The sequence below is a fragment of the Podarcis liolepis genome (assembly GCF_965112155.1).
Source record: "Podarcis liolepis genome assembly, chromosome: 7".
In the NCBI taxonomy this organism is placed as follows: Eukaryota; Metazoa; Chordata; class Lepidosauria; order Squamata; family Lacertidae; genus Podarcis; species Podarcis liolepis.
The window spans coordinates 88783341-88803103 of record NC_139561.1 but is presented as its reverse complement, the minus strand read 5'-3'; the positions used below and the strand labels follow the sequence as shown (position 1 = coordinate 88803103).

At 48.3% G+C, this 19763-nt stretch overlaps 1 protein-coding gene and 1 long non-coding RNA gene across 2 annotated transcripts in view; one reads left to right on the top strand and one right to left on the bottom strand.

Annotated features, from left to right (window-relative positions):
• Positions 1-19763, bottom strand: part of MEIS3 (Meis homeobox 3) — a 79216-nt gene that overhangs the window by 2319 nt on the left and 57134 nt on the right. The window contains exons 8-12 of the mRNA XM_083515944.1: positions 16093-16238; positions 8506-8582; positions 4914-4972; positions 2757-2843; positions 1079-1162 (exon numbers count right to left, since the gene is read on the bottom strand). Of these exons, the coding sequence (XP_083372070.1) occupies positions 1113-1162; positions 2757-2843; positions 4914-4972; positions 8506-8582; positions 16093-16238 (419 nt within the window). The 3' untranslated portion in view covers positions 1079-1112. The remainder of the gene's footprint in view (positions 1-1078; positions 1163-2756; positions 2844-4913; positions 4973-8505; positions 8583-16092; positions 16239-19763) is intronic.
• Positions 1-19763, top strand: part of LOC310712760 — a 63741-nt gene that overhangs the window by 519 nt on the left and 43459 nt on the right. Inside the window, exon 2 of the long non-coding RNA XR_014528992.1 lies at positions 18462-18891. This is a non-coding gene — a long non-coding RNA (uncharacterized lncRNA). The remainder of the gene's footprint in view (positions 1-18461; positions 18892-19763) is intronic.

Here is a 19763-nt window from a genome sequence, read left to right as displayed (position 1 = left end):
ATTCCCAGCAGTGGTTTGAAACAGGGCCGGCCCACCCATGAGGCAAGGTGAGGTAACCGCCTGGGGTGGCAGGATCCACGGGGACAGCAGATCCTGATCTAGATCTTTATCCCCCACCCCCTTGTTCCTGTTATAGATCTTTACTCACATCCTTCTAACCTGGTGGGGACTAGGCGCCTTTTTGTGGTTTGCCTCAGGTGCCAAAATGTCTTGGGCCACTGTTATGTACTGAGTTGAATAGGATCCAAAAGGCAGCAGTCTGATTGGTCCTAGGACAATAGGATCAAAAATGCAGCAGTCTGATTGGTCCACAGGAGCCACCCAATCCAGCTCCAGGTGGAAGTGAATCCGCAACCTGATTGGCCTACAGGAGAATCCTGGAATTAGCCAATCACGTGGGGCCCATTGTGTAAATAATGTATATAAAGCAGACATTCTGGGGGGAACTTCCATTCCTCCTCACCACTATGAGCTGAATAAGGAGCATGAAATCCACTCTCAACTCCGAGTATATTTCAGCCACTCAACGGGGGGACGGGGGACGGACCCAGAGCCAGCGCCTGTGTGAGTGGGTCCTGTCAGCTGCCCAAGGGTGCTGAGCATGGATGCCACGCTTGGCTTCAACGAGCACCCGTCATGCCACCGTATTTTTTGCTCTATAAGACGCACCCGACCATAAGACGCACCTAGTTCTAGAGGAGGAGAACAAGAAAAAAAATGTTCTCTCCGTCTCTGCTCAGCGCCTCTCCAGCAAAGCGGGAGGAGAAATGGAAGGGGCTCCGTATCTCCTCCCGCTTCGCTGAAGGGGCGCTGCGCAGAGAGGGAAAGCTGCGCAGCACCTCTCCAGCGAAGCGAAGCCAGGAGAGCAAGAGAGATCGCTGCGCACCGATCCCTCTTGCTCTCCTGGCTTCAGCGAAAGCTGCGCAGCCTGCATTCGCTCCATAAGACGCACACACATTTCCCCTTTTTAGGAGGGGGAAAGTGCGTCTTATAGAGCGAAAAATACGGTACTTCCGTTTCCTGGAGAACGAGGCTAGATGAACCCACCAGCTACCGCAAACTCCCATGAGATACTCACTTCCCCATCTTGTGTTGCCAGCGGGTTCAGGGCTTTACATGTAGTGCCATTGCCCCTCCATGCCCATTGCCATCCCCATTGGTCCTGGAAACAGAGGACAAAACAGAGTTTGTAAGTCTCCCAGCACCCCACTTCTATTTCACACAGGGTTGTAGCCAACTGAGTTTGTAGCCAACTAAGTAGACCCATTGAAATAACAGACTTACATTAGGCTGCATTCAAACAGCGGTTTAGGGCGTTTCCCTAACAGTTGATTGCCAAGTTGTATTCGAGCTTTTCACACAACGTCAAAGCCACTGCCGGAAATATAGCAGAATGTATTGCAAATTCAGCTCCTCTTTTTCTTGTTGTTTGCAAACAGAAACGAGTGCGAAACTTGGGCTACATTCCGCTATGTTTCCGGAAGTGTCGTTTATGTCATGTCAACACTCAAATATAATGCAGAAATTCACAGTTAGGGAAACATCGGGGGAAACAGAATAAACTACTGTGTGAATGCATTACTTAAAATGCATTACTTTCAAGGACTATACTTTGAGTAGAACTTGCACTGGAGACAACCCATTTATCAGGGCTAGGGGTGAATGAATCTGTCCCTTTTGGTTTCCCTCAGATTCTCATTTTCCAGCCTTAAGCTCAGTTCTCCAAATTTCTGTTAATGGTTTGCAAACCATTATTATTTCTAAAGTCCTCACAAAAAAATTGTCAGCATTTTAGCACAAATGTCTCCAAATGTGCACATGTTTGTAGACAATTTTGCCTGGAATGCACACTTTTGCAAGCAATATAAGACCCTTCATATGTCGTCTTTATCCGATGCAACGAATTTTTCTGCACACTTTCCCTGAATGCACGCATTCTCTGGTTGGAGAAGTGTGTCACAATATTCAGAGAAGTGTGAATTTCAAAGACTGCCTGCAATTCGGTTTCCCATATTGATACATAAAGTGTGACTGACATAGTAAAGGTAAAGGTACCCCTGACCATTAGGTCCAGTCGTGGCCGACTCTGGGGTTGCGGCGCTCATCTCGCTTTATTGGCCGAGGGAGCCGGCGTGCAGCTTCCGGGTCATGTGGCCAGCATGACTAAGCCGCTTCTGGCGAACCAGAGCAGCGCACGGAAACACCGTTTACCTTCCCGTTGGAGTGGTACCTATATATCTACTTGCACTGGTGTGCTTTCAAACTGCTAGATTGGCAGGAGTAGGGACCGAGCAATGGGAGCTCACCCCGTCGTGGGGATTCGAACCGCAGACCTTCTGATTGGCAAGCCCTAGGCTCTGTGGTTTAACCCACAGCGCCACCCATGTCCCATGTGGCTGACATAGGTCCACGTTAAAAAATCTGAACCGAACCAGACTGAAGCCCTGGGAGCTCAGGTGCTGGCATCAGTGTCTGCTTTAGTACTGAGAGGTCCCTCGGCTAAGTCTGGTGGCAGAGGTAAGCGATGGGCAGATCTGTCAATTTCAGTTTCTCCAGCCTTTGGTTAAGCTCTACCCTTTTCCACATCCGTTTGTGGGATTTTTAAAGTCCTCTCCTCTTGGAAACTTGCCAGCCTTTTAGCGCCGAGAAACTGAGCACATAGATGGGAAGCTGAGGAACCAAAATCGACAGATCTGCCAATCCCTCTGATCTCATAATCCCACGGTGCCCTCTCTACTTCCCTTGCTGCCACTTACCTGGGGGGCGAATCGTCATATGCTGCTGCCCATCCATGACGTAGCCTCCCATTGGCTGCCCATCAGGGCTGTACGGTGCCCCTTGACCTGATTGGACGAAAGGAACATCATCTCAAAAACTCACTTGCTTTCATGACCCATCGAGGATTTGTGTGAAAATCCGTTGGGGACTTTCTTAAAAGCCCTCATAGATTCTGCACCTGCTGACGCAAGGGACTGCGCATTCTAAATGCCATCAATAAATTCCATACCAACTGCAAAGTCCTCCCTATTTCATCTTTTAGGTAATATAACAGGGCTTTTAGTTTAGGGTTTCTAAGTATCTGATAATCCTGTCAACTGCTGATTCATTGCTGTATTAGTAGTAGTAGTAATAGTAATAATAATAGTAATAGTAATAATAATAATAATAATAATAATAATAATAATAATAATAATTTTTTATTTATACCCCGCCCATCTGGCTGGGCTTCTCCAGCCAATCTGGGCGGCTTCCAACAAAATATTAAAATACAGTAATGCATCAAACATTAAAAGCTTCCCTAAACAGGGCTGCCTTCAGATGTCTTCTAAAAGTCTGGTAGTTGTTCTTTTTGACATCTGGTAGGAGGGCGTTCCACAGGGCGGGCGCCACCACCGAGAAGCCCCTCTGCCTGGTTCCCTGTAACTTGGCTTCTCGCAGTGAGTAATATCATACCCATTGGGTAGATCAGGTTGATAAAGGCTTACATCTTAGTCCCAGTTAGAGCAGAGAGGGTGTCATGGGACTGGTTTGAAGCGGTGGGAGGAACCAGCTGGGGAAGCCCCATGGGAAGAAGGCTCAGAGCCAGGGGATTGGTGGTGGGACATTGATGAGTGGTTGGAGGGAGAAGACTAGGAAGAGGAGGTGTCAGAAGCTGAAGAGGCAACAGGGCTTAATGAGCAGGGAGAGTCTGTGGCAGAGAGCAGTCCAGAAACAGAGACAGAAGCTGAATCAAGCGAGTGGGAGGCGGGAGGCAGAGAGGCAGAGATGAGTCTGGTTGGTAAAGAGTCACTGGGGTCTCCCCCTCCTGTTGTAACAAGCTCTCCCCCCCCCAACTCCTGGAATCAGAAGAGGCATGAAAGGGGCGGAAGAGAGGTTGGCTGCAAGCAGGCAGCGTCTCAGATTGCTTGGGGAAAGCCCTGGAGAGGAGGTGATTTAGACGGCTGTGGGTGTTGGGATACTGCCGGGGACACGGGGGCATCAGGCAGGCCCCCAGCTGGCTCCAGCCACTGGCTGGCAGCCGGTCTCCCTTGGAACAGCATCAATCAGCGACACGAGCCGCAGATATGTTTAGAGCCCCGTGCACGCCCAATCAGCAGAGTGTGTAAATCTTCTCACAGCAGAAGAGGCGGACAGAGAAATGTGTAAGCGTAATGTACAGCGTTTTATTCAGCATAGTTCAGGAACAGAGGAAAACATGTCTGCTTCCCTTCGTCTCCAGCAGACGCTATATACAAACAGAAGTTCCCAGCAGAGCTGTGCTGGAAGTAAACAGGCATGTGACACACAGCAGTCATGCCTGTACCCTTTTAAGGTGGAACAAAACTACCGTATTTTTTGCTCTATAAGATGCACCAGACCACAAGACGCACCTAGTTTTTGGAGGAGGAAAACAAGAAAAAATATATTCTGAATCTCAGAAGCCAGAACAGCAAGAGGGATCTCTGCGCAGTGAAAGCAGCAATCCCTCTTGCTGTTCTGGCTTATGGGATAGCTGCGCAGCCTGCATTCGCTCCATAAGACGCACACACATTTCCCCTTACTTTTTAGGAGGGAAAAAGTGAGTCTTACAGAGCAAAAAATACGGTATATCCTAACAGTAGGGAGACGGGGACTTTCAGCCTCAGCAACTGATTTCCACGGAATAAGACCACTGGGAATGAACTGCAACTTTGAACGGTGTGGTTACTGACTGGCATGCTCCTGTGACAGAGGGGGAACCTGCAGCTGCCCAGATGTTGCTGCACCACCCCTAGCCTTTGGCGTTGCTAGCTGGGACTGGTGGGAACAGTCGTTCGAAACATCTGGAGGGCCCCACATTAGAGGAGTTAAGCAAGTGCAGCCCCAGCATCCTGGATCCCACAACCCAACAACCAAAAAACCCCACTTGCCCTCTCCCCGACGGAACCCCATACCTGTGCGATTTGATTGATCGATCATCGGTTGAACTATGCGCCGCCTGGCGTTAATAAACCTGCAAGAGACAGAAGAAGCAGTGGAGGAGTCAGGCACCGACTGATAAAAGGGTCAGAGTTTGTTTTGGGATTTTGTTGCCTCTCTCCAAAACACCGCTTGCTTATTGCCAGTCCAACTCTGGGTCACAGAGCCACACGGAGAGCTTAGGAAGTTGCATTGTACAGAGTCAGACCCTTGGTCCTTCTGTTGTTGTTTTTTTAAAAAAATATTTTTATTACATTTTTTTCCAGGTACAGATGTAAAGTCAGATATAAAACGAAATAACAGAAAAAGAAAAAAGAAAAGAAGAATAAAAGAAATCCATCTTTCCAATACATTTTTTCATGACCAACCGGACTTCCCCACGTCTCCCTCACCCTGCTTTCTTTACAATAAAAATATCGGCAAATTAATTCCTTGTTTCATGTGTTATTTGTACTTTCAAATAATTATCTTTTAAGTTCAAAATACTTATTATCAATTTACTTTTGCCCTAAAATAAATATAATGTTATTTTAAACTTTAGTCCTTTCATAGTTATAACTTAGTTTCCAATATCCCAAATCTTTTGCTGGAGCTAGGTTTTCCAAATCATGCAAATTCTTAACATTCATATAACTTATAATGTTTTTGTAAATAGTCCTTAAATTTTTTCCAGTCCTCCTCCATTGTCTCTTCTCCCAAGTCTCGGATTCTGCCAGTCATTTCGGCCAATTCCATATAGTCCAAGACCCTTGGTCCTTCTGGCTCAGTACTGGAGGCGGTTGGAGGATGGACGGCAGCTAATGGATTGAGGTTGAATCCTGACAAGACAGAAGTACTGTTCTTGGGGGACAGGGGGTGGGCGGTGGTGGAGGACCCACTGGTCCTGAATGGGGTAACTGTGCCCCTGAAGGACCAGGTGCGCAGCCTGGGAGTCATTTTGGACTCACAGCTGTCCATGGAGGTGCAGGTTAACTCTGTGTCCAGGGCAGCTGTCTACCAGCTCCACCTGGTACGCAGGCTAAGACCCTCCCTGCCCACAGACTGTCTCACCAGAGTAGTGCATGCTCTAGTTATCTCCCGCTTGGACTACTGCAATGCGCTCTACGTGGGGCTACCTTTGAAGGTGATCCAGAAACTACAACTAATCCAGAATGCAGCAGCTAGACTGGTTACTGGGGGTGGCCGTTGTTACCACATAACACCGGTCTTGAAAGACCTGCATTGGCTCCCAGCATGTTTCCGAGCACAATTCAAAGTGTTGGTGCTGACCTTTAAAGCCCTAAACGGCCTCTGTCCAGTATATCGGAAGGAGCGTCTCCACCCCCATCGTTCTGCCCGGACACTGAGGTCCAGCTCCAAGGGCCTTCTGGCGGTTCCCTCATTGCGAGAAGCCAAGTTACAGGGAACCAGGCAGAGGGCCTTTTCGGTAGTGGTGCCCACCCTGTGGAACGCCCTCCCATCAGATGTCAAAGAGATAAACAACTACCTGACATTTAGAAGACATCTGAAGGCAGCCCCGGTCAGGGAATTTTTTTATGTGTGACATTTTAATGTATTTTTAATCTTCGTTGGAAGCCACCCAGAGTGGCTGGGGAAACCCAGCCAGATGGGCAGGGTACAAATAATAAATGATTATTATTATTGTTATTGTTGTTATTATTATATGTGCTGGTCTTCAGCTGGTGAGTCAGGACCTTCTAGTAGGTCACGGCCTGCTCCAAGCAGCAGGAGCGTCACCACCGTGCAAATGGAGGGCACCTGGTTGGGGAAGTCTGACCAACGCCAATTGGAAATGCTTCTCTGGGGTTTCGGATAAGGGAACCCTAGCTGGCGGTGTCAAAAATTGAACTCGAAGCCTTCTGCATTCAAAGCATTTGCTCTCCCTCCGAGCCACAGTCCTGCTGCAATAATACCAGCACTCTGCCTCCAGCAGGGGACAGTCGGAGAGCTTTGGCTACACGATTGCAAAGCATGGAGGCAATGGCAACCCCTAATGCCTGGTTCCCAAAATCAGGCACCCCCTGTAGACAGAAGTTCTATTTAGCCAAATGATGCTCTGGAACAGCAGGTTCCCCAAACAAATTGGGAGTTACCTTGGGAGAAAATGTTAAAAAAAAATCTTTATAGCCAATTACATGTCATTGATTTTAAATTCAGACCGAAAAACAAGCTGTTTCTAAGCAGGGTGAGCATGAGTTCAAGACTGTCTTCCTTCCTGGCCAAAGGTCCACCTTGCCCAACGTTCTGGTCCGGCCACATGACTCAGGAAAGTTCACATGCAAGGGATGAAACGATGGGCTCTCTCCCCTGTTATCTGGCCCTAGCGCCTGAGATTCAAGCTGATATAGAGGATATATCTTCTATGGGTATATCTAACTGAGTTGCTGAGGCCAGCTCCCCTTTTTGTGGCACTGAGTTCCATGTGCTAAATTAATCATCGTATTAAAAGACACTTGACCCTCCTGTCGTTGGGTGAGCCTAAGTTTGAGTTGCTGGAATCACAAGTGAAGAGAGATCACTGTAACACTTCGGTCCTTTTTGATGGATTCCCACTGGAGCGTAAGAAGAGGATAATGAACTAGAAGGGTCATTGGCCTGATCCAGGAAGCCCTCCTTCTGTCCTTAAAATGGCTTAACAACATATTTTCAAACATATTATTAATTAATTTAAAGCCTTTATCATGTGCACCCACTACATCAGGGGTGTCCAAACTTTTTCCAAAGAGGGTCAGATTTGATGAAGTGAACATGCGTAAGGGCCGACCAAAGGGCCGACCAAGGTTGTTGAGCTTTTTTTAGGATTGAAGTTGTTGAGCTTTTTTTAAAACTGCCAAAGGGCTGAATGCATCCAGGGTCCTACTCAAAGTACAGCCATTGAAATGACTGATCATTACAGTGGTACCTCTGGTTGCGAACAGGATCCATTCCGGAGGCCTGTTTGCAACATGAAAAGAGTGCAACCCACAGTGGCATGTCTGTGCACGCGTGGGTTGTGATTCGCCACTTCTGCGGGTTGCTGCGGGACGTATCCTGAAAAAACATAACATGAGGTATGACTGTACTCACTTAGGTTCATAATTTTTAAATATGTCTACCACGAGCAGAAGAGGGACGCGGGTGGCACTGTGGGTTAAACCACAGAGCCTAGGAATTGCCGAATCGGAAGGTTGGCAGTTCGAATCCCTGTGACGGGGTGAGCTCCCGTTGCTTGGTCCCAGCTCCTGCCAACCTAGCAGGAAAGCACGTCAAAGTGCAAGTAGATAAATAGGTACTGCTCTGGCAGGAAGATACAGTGTTTCCGTGCGCTACTCTGGTTCGCCAGAAGCGGCTTAGTCATGACCCAGAAGCTGTACGCCGGCTCCCTCGGCCAATAAAGTGAGATGAGCGCTGCAACCCCAGAGTCGGCCGCGACTGGACCTAATGGTCAGGGGTCCCTTTACCTTTACCTTACCGCGAACAGAACCTAGTTGGCTGCAACCCACATCAGTGAAGAGAACCTCCGGACTGGGTGAAGAAATGGATCTAAAGGAGTTAAATACCCCTCTGCGCCAGCATTCAGATCCTTACCAGTTATTGACTTGCAAGATGGTCAGTCCCGTATCCTGAGCTAGCTGCTTCTTCTGTTCTTCCGAGGGATAGGGGTGCTGTTCAGGGGAAGAGAAGAGAAGTTGGGGAGGGTGTTAGCGAAGTTGGCCCGATATTATCTGAAGGGTTTCGCGGAAGGTTTCTTAAACCACATTTGAGCTTGGCCCGCGTTCATAGCGATAACGCCATGTTAGCATCACAACCTTAGCCCCCAGCATAATTCAAGCACTGAACTATCCAGAGTGCTTTATAGGTTTTGATGTGGACCAGAGCCGTGTGGCCAAAGATTTAGCCAGGGTTGACATATGTCTGTAATTCCCTGGACATAGCTGGTCTTCGGCCCTTGTAAACAGCGTCCGGGCAGAAATCTCTGAAATAGCCGGGGAAGTCGGGACATATGGCAGCCCATGACGGAAGTGTCGATTTTGGCGAACCTCATTAAAAAAAACTCAAAAGGTCGGGTTTTTTGAAGAAGAAGAAACTCCTGGCCACATGCATTCCCTTCTCTCTGCTAAACCGTGGCCCAGTTTACTGTATTTTTTGCCCTATAAGACTCACTTTTTCCCTCCTAAAAAGTAAGGGGAAATGTGTGTGCATCTTATGGAGTGAATGCAGGCTGCGCAGCTATCCCAGAAGCCAGAACAGCAAGAGGGATTGCCGCTTTCACTGCGCAGCGATCCCTCTTGCTGTTCTGGCTTCTGAGATTCAGAAATTTTTTCCCCTAGTTTTCCTCCTCCAAAAACTAGGTGCGTCTTGTGGTCTGGTGCGTCTTATAGAGGGAAAAATACAGTATATGATGAGCAGAAATCTAGTGGCAAAGCTTTTTCGTGGACTGCACCACTTGAGGCTACAGGGGTGAGGGGTGGTCTGGAGTATTTGAATACTGGACCACAGGTAAAATTCCACGCGGGACCGGGATGTTTACCAAGTGGCTACGCACAGCAGTGGGCCTCAACGAGGACAACAGGGGCACCCTGAGCATTCCCTGCTGGGCCTGGCCCAGGCTTCCCTAAACTGGTGCCCTTCAGGTGTCATTGAACCTCCACTTCCACCATCCTTGGCCTTGCTGTCTGAGGCTGACGGGAAAGCAGAGTCCCACAGATGCTGGGTTGCAAAAGACTGGTCTATTTTAACTTCCGACAGAGCCCTGGAATGATACTGCAATGGGGGCATTTTGTGGGAAATTGAAATAGACCCAGCTCAAATAATTTTTTAAATTTTATTTTAAAGAGGACCCACAGTAGGCATCAGCAGTAGGCCCTGCCAGGACACAGGGGCCCTAGCAACTGATTGATGCTGCCATGTGCTAACGCCAGCCCTACCTGCAGAAGTGTTTTGTAGTTTTTTAAGTGGGGGGAGTGTACCAGGGGAATGTGAGACTGAGTCCTTCTTGAAGAGCTGGTTTTCTACATGCGGAGAGAAATGCTGGACCATAAAGAAGGCTGATCGCCGAAGAATGGATGCTTTTGAATTATGGTGCTGGAGGAGACTCTTGAGAGTCCCATGGACTGCAAGAAGATCAAACCTCTCCATTCTGAAGGAAATCAGCCCTGAGTGCTCACTGGAAGGACAGATCCTGAAGCTGAGGCTCCAATACTTTGGCCACCTCATGAGAAGAGAAGACTCCTTGGAAAAGACCCTGATGTTGGGAAAGATGGAGGGCACAAGGAGAAGGGGACGACAGAGGACAAGATGGTTGGATAGTGTTCTGGAAGCTACCAGCATGAGTCTGACCAAACTGTGGGAGGCAGTGGAAGACAGGAGTGACTGGCGTGCTCTGGTCCAGGGGGTCACGAAGATCCGGACACGACTAAACGACTAAACAACAACAACATCCTGCATTTCTTCCCACCCCCAAGTGTGGAGTATCCAAACAAGCATGCAACCCCGCCAACACCCTCAAGAAGAGGTCCAGGGGAAAAGCTTTGCTGCTCAGTTTTGCCAGCCCCGCAATGTCACAATCGTTGCTTTCTTTTCGGGCTCCTTTCTTTGGCCCCTGTCTCTTCGCCTTATGTTCCCAACAAATATGGGAACAGATTCTGGTCCCCCGCTTTGGGGATCGCCTTCCTTTTCCATGCCCGTCACAAAACCACGTCCCTTTCTTTTCCCCAATTCCCAAGCAGATGTTCCAAGACATGAAAGTTCCCCTGTACCCGGTATTGGGAGACTTGGCAACTGTCCATCCCCCCTCCCCCATCCTGCCCTCCGCCTGCTCCGGCCTTTTAGCTGTCACTCTAAATGATAGATGAGTTGCGTCCTTGCCCACGAGTCACAACCGGGCCTCCGTAGGGGCCCCGGCTCTGACAGCCAGGTGACAGATGACCGAAGGTCACCCAGGTCACACACAGAATGGGGCAATGGCTATGGAGGCAACTGTGAAGGCTCTCTCAGGTTTCGAAACACAAGGTCACCACTTTGGGGCTTTCTTCTGGAGCATCGTGGAGATCAGAACTTCCACAGATGCTCCCACTTTCCCCTATTTACCAGGAGAGGATGGGCTGTCTGATAATTCACGGTTCCTCCTTTCCTGTTTTTGGGACGCGGGTGGTGCTGTGGGTTAAACCACTGAGCCTAGGACTTGCCGATCAGAAGGTCGGCGGTTCGAATCCCCGCAACGGGGTGAACTCGCAACGGGGACATCCCATTTTTTCCCCCCACGAGAGAATGGCAGACATTTTGGGTGCCATGATCTCGTGAGATTTTGCACCACATTTTTCCTTGGGAGAGGGGAGATAGATAGATAGATAGATAATTTATTACGGCCGGAGGCCAGCTTATAAAACACACTTGGGGGTACAATCCCAGAGGGAAAACAAACATTTAAAACAATGTACAACAATAAATTTAAAATTTATAAATGCGATAAGTGTATAGACACTTAAACTTTAAGATAAGCTTCCAGCACCCATAAGGCTATTTCCCCCTTAACCTCACAAATTCCCCCTAACCTTTGGGTCTCATTCTTTCAATCTTTGTACGAGGACGCTGAACCTCTGTTACAGAATTATAATATAGAACAACTGGCTAAATGGCCGCCAGTTTCAGTAACTGAAGTCACATCATATCACAATCTCACACAGCACCAGAAAATGCACATTTTAGGCCACCATGCCCCAAAGAAACACTTTTTTTTAAAATTTCAGAGGGAAATCACAGCACAAAATTGTGTGAGATCACAGAGCCCAACATGGCCGCCATTCTCTCGCAGGAAAAAACAGGAAGACGGCGGCCAAGAAGATGACGCCACGGTTTTCACCTTGGCGTTGGAGGGCATGTAAAGATCAGCAGTTAAGAACCGCCCGGAGGTCTTTTAATGAAGGGCAGTATATAAATCTAATTAATAAAAATAAAGTAAATGAAAGAACTTGGTAGGACCACCACTATCAGAAGCTCTGTGTCTGAGAGACGCAGGAGAGGGCATTCTCTGGGGCAACTCCTAGGTTGTGGACTGTTATTGTGTATTTCTCTACTCTGGGCCTTGGTGAAACCGTGTGTGTGTGTGTGTGTGTGTGTATATATATATATATATATATATATATATATATATATATATGGATCCGTGCTATTATATTGACTGTAAGCTGGTTCAACTACAGTGGTACCTCTGGTTGCAAATGGGATCCATTCCGGAGGCCCGTTCACAACCTAAAAGGAACGCAACTCGCGTCTACACATGCGTGGATCTCGATTCGCCACTTCTGCACATGCGCGTGATGTCGTTTTGTGTGTCTGCGCATGTGCGAATGGCGAAACCCAAAAGTAACCCTTTCCGGTACTTCCGGGTCGCCGCGGGACGCAGCCTGAAAATGCTCAACCTTAAAAGCAAACGTAACATGAGGTATGGCTGTATTTTTAAATAGTACTTTAAACAATTGTAACCTGTTTGGGACTTTATGGTGAAGATGAGGCAAAATCATCATCATCATCATCATCCCATAACGTCCAACATTTCTCTGACGAAAATAGGGACATCCCATTCCATAATGATAATTTTACTATGTCTACCCCACACATCTTAATGGGTTTTTCCCAGTCGCTGCGGGCAGCTTCCAACATATATAAAAACAGAATAAAACATTAAACATTTTAAAAATGTACAAGGCTGGCTTCAGATGGCTTGGGGGGTCAGATAACCCCATACCCTCCAACATTTTCCCAATGAAAATAGGGGCATCCTAAGGAAAAATGGGATCAAATCAGAAACCAGGACGGCTTCTCTAAATCAGAGACATCCCTGGAAAACAGGGACACTTGGAGGGTCCATCGTTCCTCTTTTACATTTGGTCCCACTCTGATTTGGTCCTGGCCCTGCCCAGCCCTGGTGTCCTCAAGCTGAAAAAGGCTCCCTGACCCAGGTGTAGTGGTTACAGCGTCAGATTAGGAGTTTGGAGGTCAGGCTTCAAGCCCGTACAGTGGTACCTCAGGTTACATACACTTCAGGTTGCATACGCTTTAGGTTACAGACTCCGCTAACCCAGAAATAGTGCTTCAGGTTAAAAACTTTGCTTCAGGATGAGAACAGAAATCGCGTGGCAGCAGCAGGAGGCCCCATTAGCTAAAGTGGTGCTTCAGGTTAAGAACAGTTTCAGGTTAAGTACGGACCTCCAGAATGAATTAAGTACTTAACCCGAGGTACCATTGTATTCTGTTCAGAGGGTCACCTTGGGCCAGTCACTATCTCACAGGTTGTGAGGATAAAGTGTGTGTTTGTGTGTGTTTGTGAGCCACATATGCTTCCACTCCTTGGGGCAAGGTTGGGCTTAAAATCTAAGCAGCAAATACGAAAACAAACTAGATAGCGCATGGTGAGGAAGACGAGGCTTCCCCCTGCCCCAATTCCAATTTGCTTGCTCCCTAGCCCACTAGAGCCAGGCTGGGCCCAGCTTAGCCATAGCCGCTTAGCCTTGGAAGCCCCCCTCCCACCTCACTCCCTGCCAATGCGTTCAGGGTAATTGGCTAGAATTGATTACCCTTCACCAGCCTCTAATAGCTTTATAGCTCCTTCAATTAGCCACTAATTGGCCAGCGCTCATTAACTCGCCTTTGTTTAACTAACCAGGGAGAGGCCCTGCCTAATTGCCTGGCAGCTTGGTGGCGAGCGAGGAGGAAAAGGGAAGGGAGCATGGGTGGCGGGCATGGAAAGATGCCCACTGTTAGCTAGCAAGCCGCTCGCTTGCCAGTTCAAAAGGGGCTGCAGGCAGGGAGCCAGCAATTCCCCCAACTCAGCCTGCGTTGGCAGAAAATGGCGCCGTGGGCAGAAATGATCAGTGGCATGGCTGAAACATCGTCCTTTATTAAGGCCAGCTTTGGGCCCATTCTAATAATGGATGGTCCACATGCCTTGTTGTCGAAGAAAACCCCTGGGTAAAGCACGTTGGCATGAGGGATGGGCTCTCATTGCAGGGCTGTCCCCAGAATTAATAGAGCTGCCTCTGCTCTTCCATACCCTCCATCATTTCTCCAACAAAAATAGGGATATCCTAAGGAAAAAGTCCCATGGACTGCAAGAAGATCAAACCTATCCATTCTGAAGGAAATCAGCCCTGAGTGCTCACTGGAAGGACAGATCCTGAAGCTGAGGCTCCAATACTTTGGCCACCTCATGAGAAGAGAAGACTCCCTGGAAAAGACCCTGATGTTGGGAAAGATGGAGGGCACAAGGAGAAGGGGACGACAGAGGACGAGATGGTTGGACAGTGTTCTCGAAGCTACCAGCATGAGTTTGACCAAACTGTGGGAGGCAGTGGAAGACAGGAGTGCCTGGCGTGCTCTGGTCCAGGGGGTCACAAAGAGTCGGACACGACTAAACAACAACAACAAGGAAAAATAGGACGCGGGTGGCACTGTTGGTTAAACCACAGAGCCTAGGACGTGCCAATTAGAAGGTCGGTGGTTCGAATCCCCGCGACGGGGTGAGCTTCCGTTGCTCGGTCCCTGCTCCTGCCAACCTAGCAAATGCCGTTTACCTTCCCGCTGAAGCGGTACCTATTTATCTACTTGCACTTTGATGTGCTTTCGAACTGCTAGGTGGGCAGGAGCTGGGACTGAACAACGGGAGCTCACCCTGTCGTGGGGATTTGAACTGCCAACCTTCTGATCAGCAAGTCCTAGGCTCTGTGGTTTAACCCACAGCGCCACCCGTATCGCTATGTATGTATGTATAAATAAATTTATTATTACTATTATTATTGCTATTACTATTACTATTGTTACTATTACTATTATATACCAGGCCACCCTACTTGCAAACTGCCCTGTGAAAAGCATCCTGATGATATTGATATTGATCCTGATGATATACAATATTGTTTGTACCTTGATACTGCATGTTGTGGTGTGTGTGTGTGTGTGTGTGTGTGTGTGTGTGTGTGTGCGTGTGTGTTTAAATGTACTGTAGTTCAATCTCACTTGTGTAAGCCAACTTGGAAGGGTTTGTATCCTGAGGGGCAGGATATGAATAACTGCAATAAATAAATAAATGCTCTGGTGATAAAACCATTTAAAATACAAGCTCAACCCAGCTCTGGGAGGTGGGGGAGAGAAACAGCTAACCGCTGGGGAGACAGAGGTAGCAACAGCAACCACACAGCCTCTGCTTCTCCTCCACTTCGAAGTCCTGCGTAAAGATCACCTAGGTCTTTGCTGCTGCTCACCAAAATGGCAAGGGGATCAGGGAGAGAGGGTCCTCTCTGAAGAGGGTGCTGCGAAAAATAGAAGCCTTGTGCTAGGACCTTTCTGTTAAACGCTCCTTGCGGCTTCAGAAAACAAGTGTCCATGATCCCTTGAGCCAACGGAAGGGTTTGAAACTGGGTTAATTTGGGAGAGGGGAAACTGTGGCCCTCCACATACTTGTTGGACTACGACTTCCATCATTTGTGAATGTTGGCCATGCTGGCTGATGGGAGTTGGAGTCCATTCGGAGGGTCATGGGTTCCCCAGTCCTAGTTCTAGAGACAGAATACAGTGGTACCTTGGGTTAAGTGCTTAATTCATTCCGGAGGTCCGTTCTTAACCTGAAACTATTCTTAATCTGAGGTACCACTTTAGCTAATGCGGCCTTCCTCTGCCGCTGCGCGATTTCTGTTCTCATCCTGAAGCAAAGTTCTTAACCCGAGGTAATATTTCTGGGTTAGCGGAGTCTGTAACCTGAAGCGTCTGTAACCTGAAGCGTATGTAACCCGAGGTACCACTGTACAGTGGTACCTCGGGTTACAGACGCTTCAGGTTACAGACTCCGCTAACACAGAAATAGTGCTTCAGGTTAAGAACTTTGCTTCAGGATGAGAACAGAAATTGTGCTCCGGTGGCACAGCGGCAGCAGGAGGCCCCATTAGCTAAAGTGGTACTTAACCAGAGGTACCACTGTATGCTGTTTTCGCATATTTCGCAGCTTTTCCAGGTAAAACTGGGAATATCCCCCTTGCACAAAATGCTGGAGAGACTCGGCCAGTAGGGGCACTGTTGAGCCAGATGGACTAATGGTTTGATTCCGCATAAGGCAGTTCTCTATGATCCTGGCGACTTCCCTTCTCTCCTACCCTTTCCCTCCACAAAGATCCACGTTCTTACCGACAAGTGTTGGAATAGCCACGCACGCATAATGTTTGTGGCCACTTTGGGGAAGATCCCTCTTTTCTTGTTCCGTTTTTTGTCTCGGTCTAAGTCGTCGTCATCTCCCGTGCTGGGGGAGGCCACGCTGTTGTCTAGACAGTCCCCTGCGAGGAAAAAAGAAGCAGAAATGGAGAGAGAAAACCCTTTGAGAAAGATGGTCGGAGAAAGAGGCCCAGAAAGTTTGTACCTGGTGTGGGACTAAATCTGCTGTGGTTCCGTTTGAAAGAGGTTTTGGAGTCATACCACATGTGGCCACTAGAGGGAGACATGGTATCAAGCGTCGAATGCTAGAGGCCCTCTAGAGGCTGCTGGTGGAATTTCACCCTTGGGAGGACTGTTGTAAACTGAAATCTGTGATGAAATCAGGGTCTTTAAGAATAGTGAGCCTCTAGATAGTTTCCCCTTCTCCCTCTACTCACTTTGACCCGCTCACGCGCATAGCTGGCTGAACATTACAGACCCAGCTGCTACATCGCAGCTGTAAGAGCAGGAACGAGGTTATGGATATGAACTGCTTTGATGGATCCATATGGTTTAGAATACTGCTACACACAGCAACCAGACAGACACGATCGGGCATTCATGAACAGAATATAAAGGTAATATATGTCCTATATTTGTCCCTGCATCTGGCATGGAGGTCTTTTTAAATATCTTGGCATACAGTCCTTGATTTCTAAACCAGCAGCTAAAAGCAAATTGTGCCGGGAACACGTCTGAACTAGCCCTGAGGGGACTGAGTGTGTTATTTGGGGGCAGGAACAGCCGTCGTAAATTGATCATTTATCCTCCGTGAATTTGTCTAATCCCCTTTTGAAACTATTCACGTTGGTGGCCACCCCGGCTCTTGTGTGAGTGAGTTCCATAGTGTAACTGTGAAAAGGACTACTCTCTTTTGTTTCCTGGTTAGCAGGTGTTCCTCGGATCTGGCCACCATAGATGACCGGCTAACCCTGTCCATTAGGCAGGCATTAGCAGTCATGGTGGAGGGACACGGGTGGCGCTGTGGGTTAAACCACAGAGCCTAAGACTTGCCAATCAGAAGGTCGGCAGTTTGAATCCCCACGACAGGGTGAGCTCCCGTTGCTCGGTCCCTGCTCCTGCCAACCTAGCAGTTCAAAAGCACGCTAGTGCAAGTAGATAAATAGGTACCGCTCTGGCGGGAAGGTAAACGGCATTTCCGTGCGCTGCTCTGGTTCGCCAGAAGCGGCTTAGTCATGCTGGCCACATGACCCGGAAGCTGTATGCCAGCTCCCTCGGCCAATAAAGCGAGATGAGCGTCGCAACCCCAGAGTCGGCCACGACCGGACCTAATGGTCCTTTACCTAGCAGTCATGGTAGAGAATGTGTCTTGCATGCAAAAAGTGGCTGGTTCAAGCTGTAGCCTCTCTAGATGTCAGCACTGGTCTGGTGAGCCCTCATCAGTCAGAGCAAACAGCAGCGAGTTAAGAGGGATAAAGCAGACAGACGATCCGTCAATTTATGATGGGCTGCCTCCGTCCTTGAGGCAGAGCCAGTTGTCACAGGGTGATCAGTCAGGGCCCGTAACACGTCCACTGGATCAACACAAAAGGAGAGAGAAATGGCGTACACGATCAAGGGTCTAGAAGCCTAGCCTTATGAGGAATGGTTGAAGAAGCTGGGTATGTTTAGCCTCAAAAAGAGGAGATATGATGGCCATCTTCCAATAGCTAAAGGCTATCACATGGATGTATGGAAGTGAGAGCTGGACCATGAAGAAGGCTGATCACCGAAGAATTGATGCTTTTGGATTATGGTGCTGGAGGAGACTCTTGAGAGTCCCATGGACTGCAAGAAGATCAGGCTTATCCATTCTTCAGGAAATCAGCCCTGAGTGCTCACTGGAAGGACAGATCCTGAAGCTGAGGCTCCAATACTTTGGCCACCTCATGAGAAGAGAAGACTCGCTGGAAAAGACCCTGATGTTGGGAAAGATGGAGGGCACAAGGAGAAGGGGACGACAGAGGACAAGATGGTTGGACAGTGTTCTCGAAGCTGACCAAACTGTGGGAGGCAGTGGAAGACAGGAGTGCCTGGCGTGCTCTGCTCCATGGGGTCATGAAGAGTCGGACATGACTAAACCACTAAACAACAACAAATCACATGGAATATTCCAACTAAACACTAGGAAGTACTTTCTGACAGTAGGAGCTGTTGGACAGTGGGACGGACTATCTTGGAAGGCTGTGGACCCTCCTTCCTTAGAGGTTTTTAAGGTTTGGACAGACATCTGTCATGGATGCTTTAGCCAAGATTCCTGCATTGGAGGGGGCTGAACTGAATAGGAGTATAGCATCTAGATCAAGGGAAGTAATAGTGCCACTGTATTCTGCTCTGGTCAGACCTCACCTGGAGTACTGTGTCCAGTTCTGGGCACCACAATTCAAGAAGGACACTGACAAACTGGAACGTGTCCAGAGGAGGGCACCCAAAATGGTCAAAGGCCTGGAAACGATGCCTTATGAGGAACGGCTAAGGGAGCTGGGCATGTTTAGCCTGGAGAAGAGGAGGTTAAGGGGTGATATGATAGCCATGTTCAAATATATAAAAGGATGTCACATAGAGGAGGGAGAAAGGTTGTTTTCTGCTGCTCCAGAGAAGCGGACACGGAGCAATGGATCCAAACTACAAGAAAGAAGATTCCACCTAAACATTAGGAAGAACTTCCTGACAGTAAGAGCTGTTTGACAGTGGAATTTGCTGCCAAGGAGTGTGGTGGAGTCTCCTACTTTGGAGGTCTTTAAGCAGAGGCTTGACAACCATATGTCAGGAGTGCTCTGATGGTGTTTCCTGCTTGGCAGGGGGTTGGACTCGATGGCCCTTGTGGTCCCTTCCAACTCTAGGATTCTAGGATTCTAGGATTCTATGAATGACCCCCAGGGTCCCTACAGCTCTACGATTCTATACTTGGCCACAGACATCTCCTCCGCTCGCAAGTAGACAAGACAGGGAACAGAGCCTAAGGCTCCTCCAGACATGGTTGGACTCCCAACCGCTCTAGCCAGCATGGCTAGTGTTTAGCGATATTGGGAGCCTGTGGTCCAGCAATAACTGGGAGGCCAAAGATTAGCCACCAGATTCCACAGGGAGGCACCAGATAATGACCCATTCCAGATATCAGATAATTAACCAGCCTCGGAGGTGGTGAACCTGTGGCACTTTGCCGATGCCGTTGTATCTCTCATCACCCCTGACCATTAGGCATGCTGGCTGGTGCTGCTGGGAGATGGAGTCCAGCAACGCCACTCTTGCAGTGCTGGGATGGGATGTTTGAGTTGGTTAGTGTGGTGGTTGGATTCCCCACCCCTGACTGTTTCGTTTTATTCTATACTTTTTATGCTGTAACCCTGCTCTGGGGTTTGTCTTAGTGGAAAGAAAATTATGACGAATCGCCCTAAATCAACAGCAAACATCTTGGGGGAGGCACCTTTATTTGGGGCCGGGTGTGTGTGTGTGCCTTGTGTATTTCTTTCTTATGAACTGCATGCATTTCTCTGTACATCTGTTTGTTTGTTTGATTAATTCATAGAATTCATATCCCGTTGGACTGAAAAGTCCCAAAACTCTCAAAACCGTTTACAAGAAGAATTAATCAATGAAATTATCAA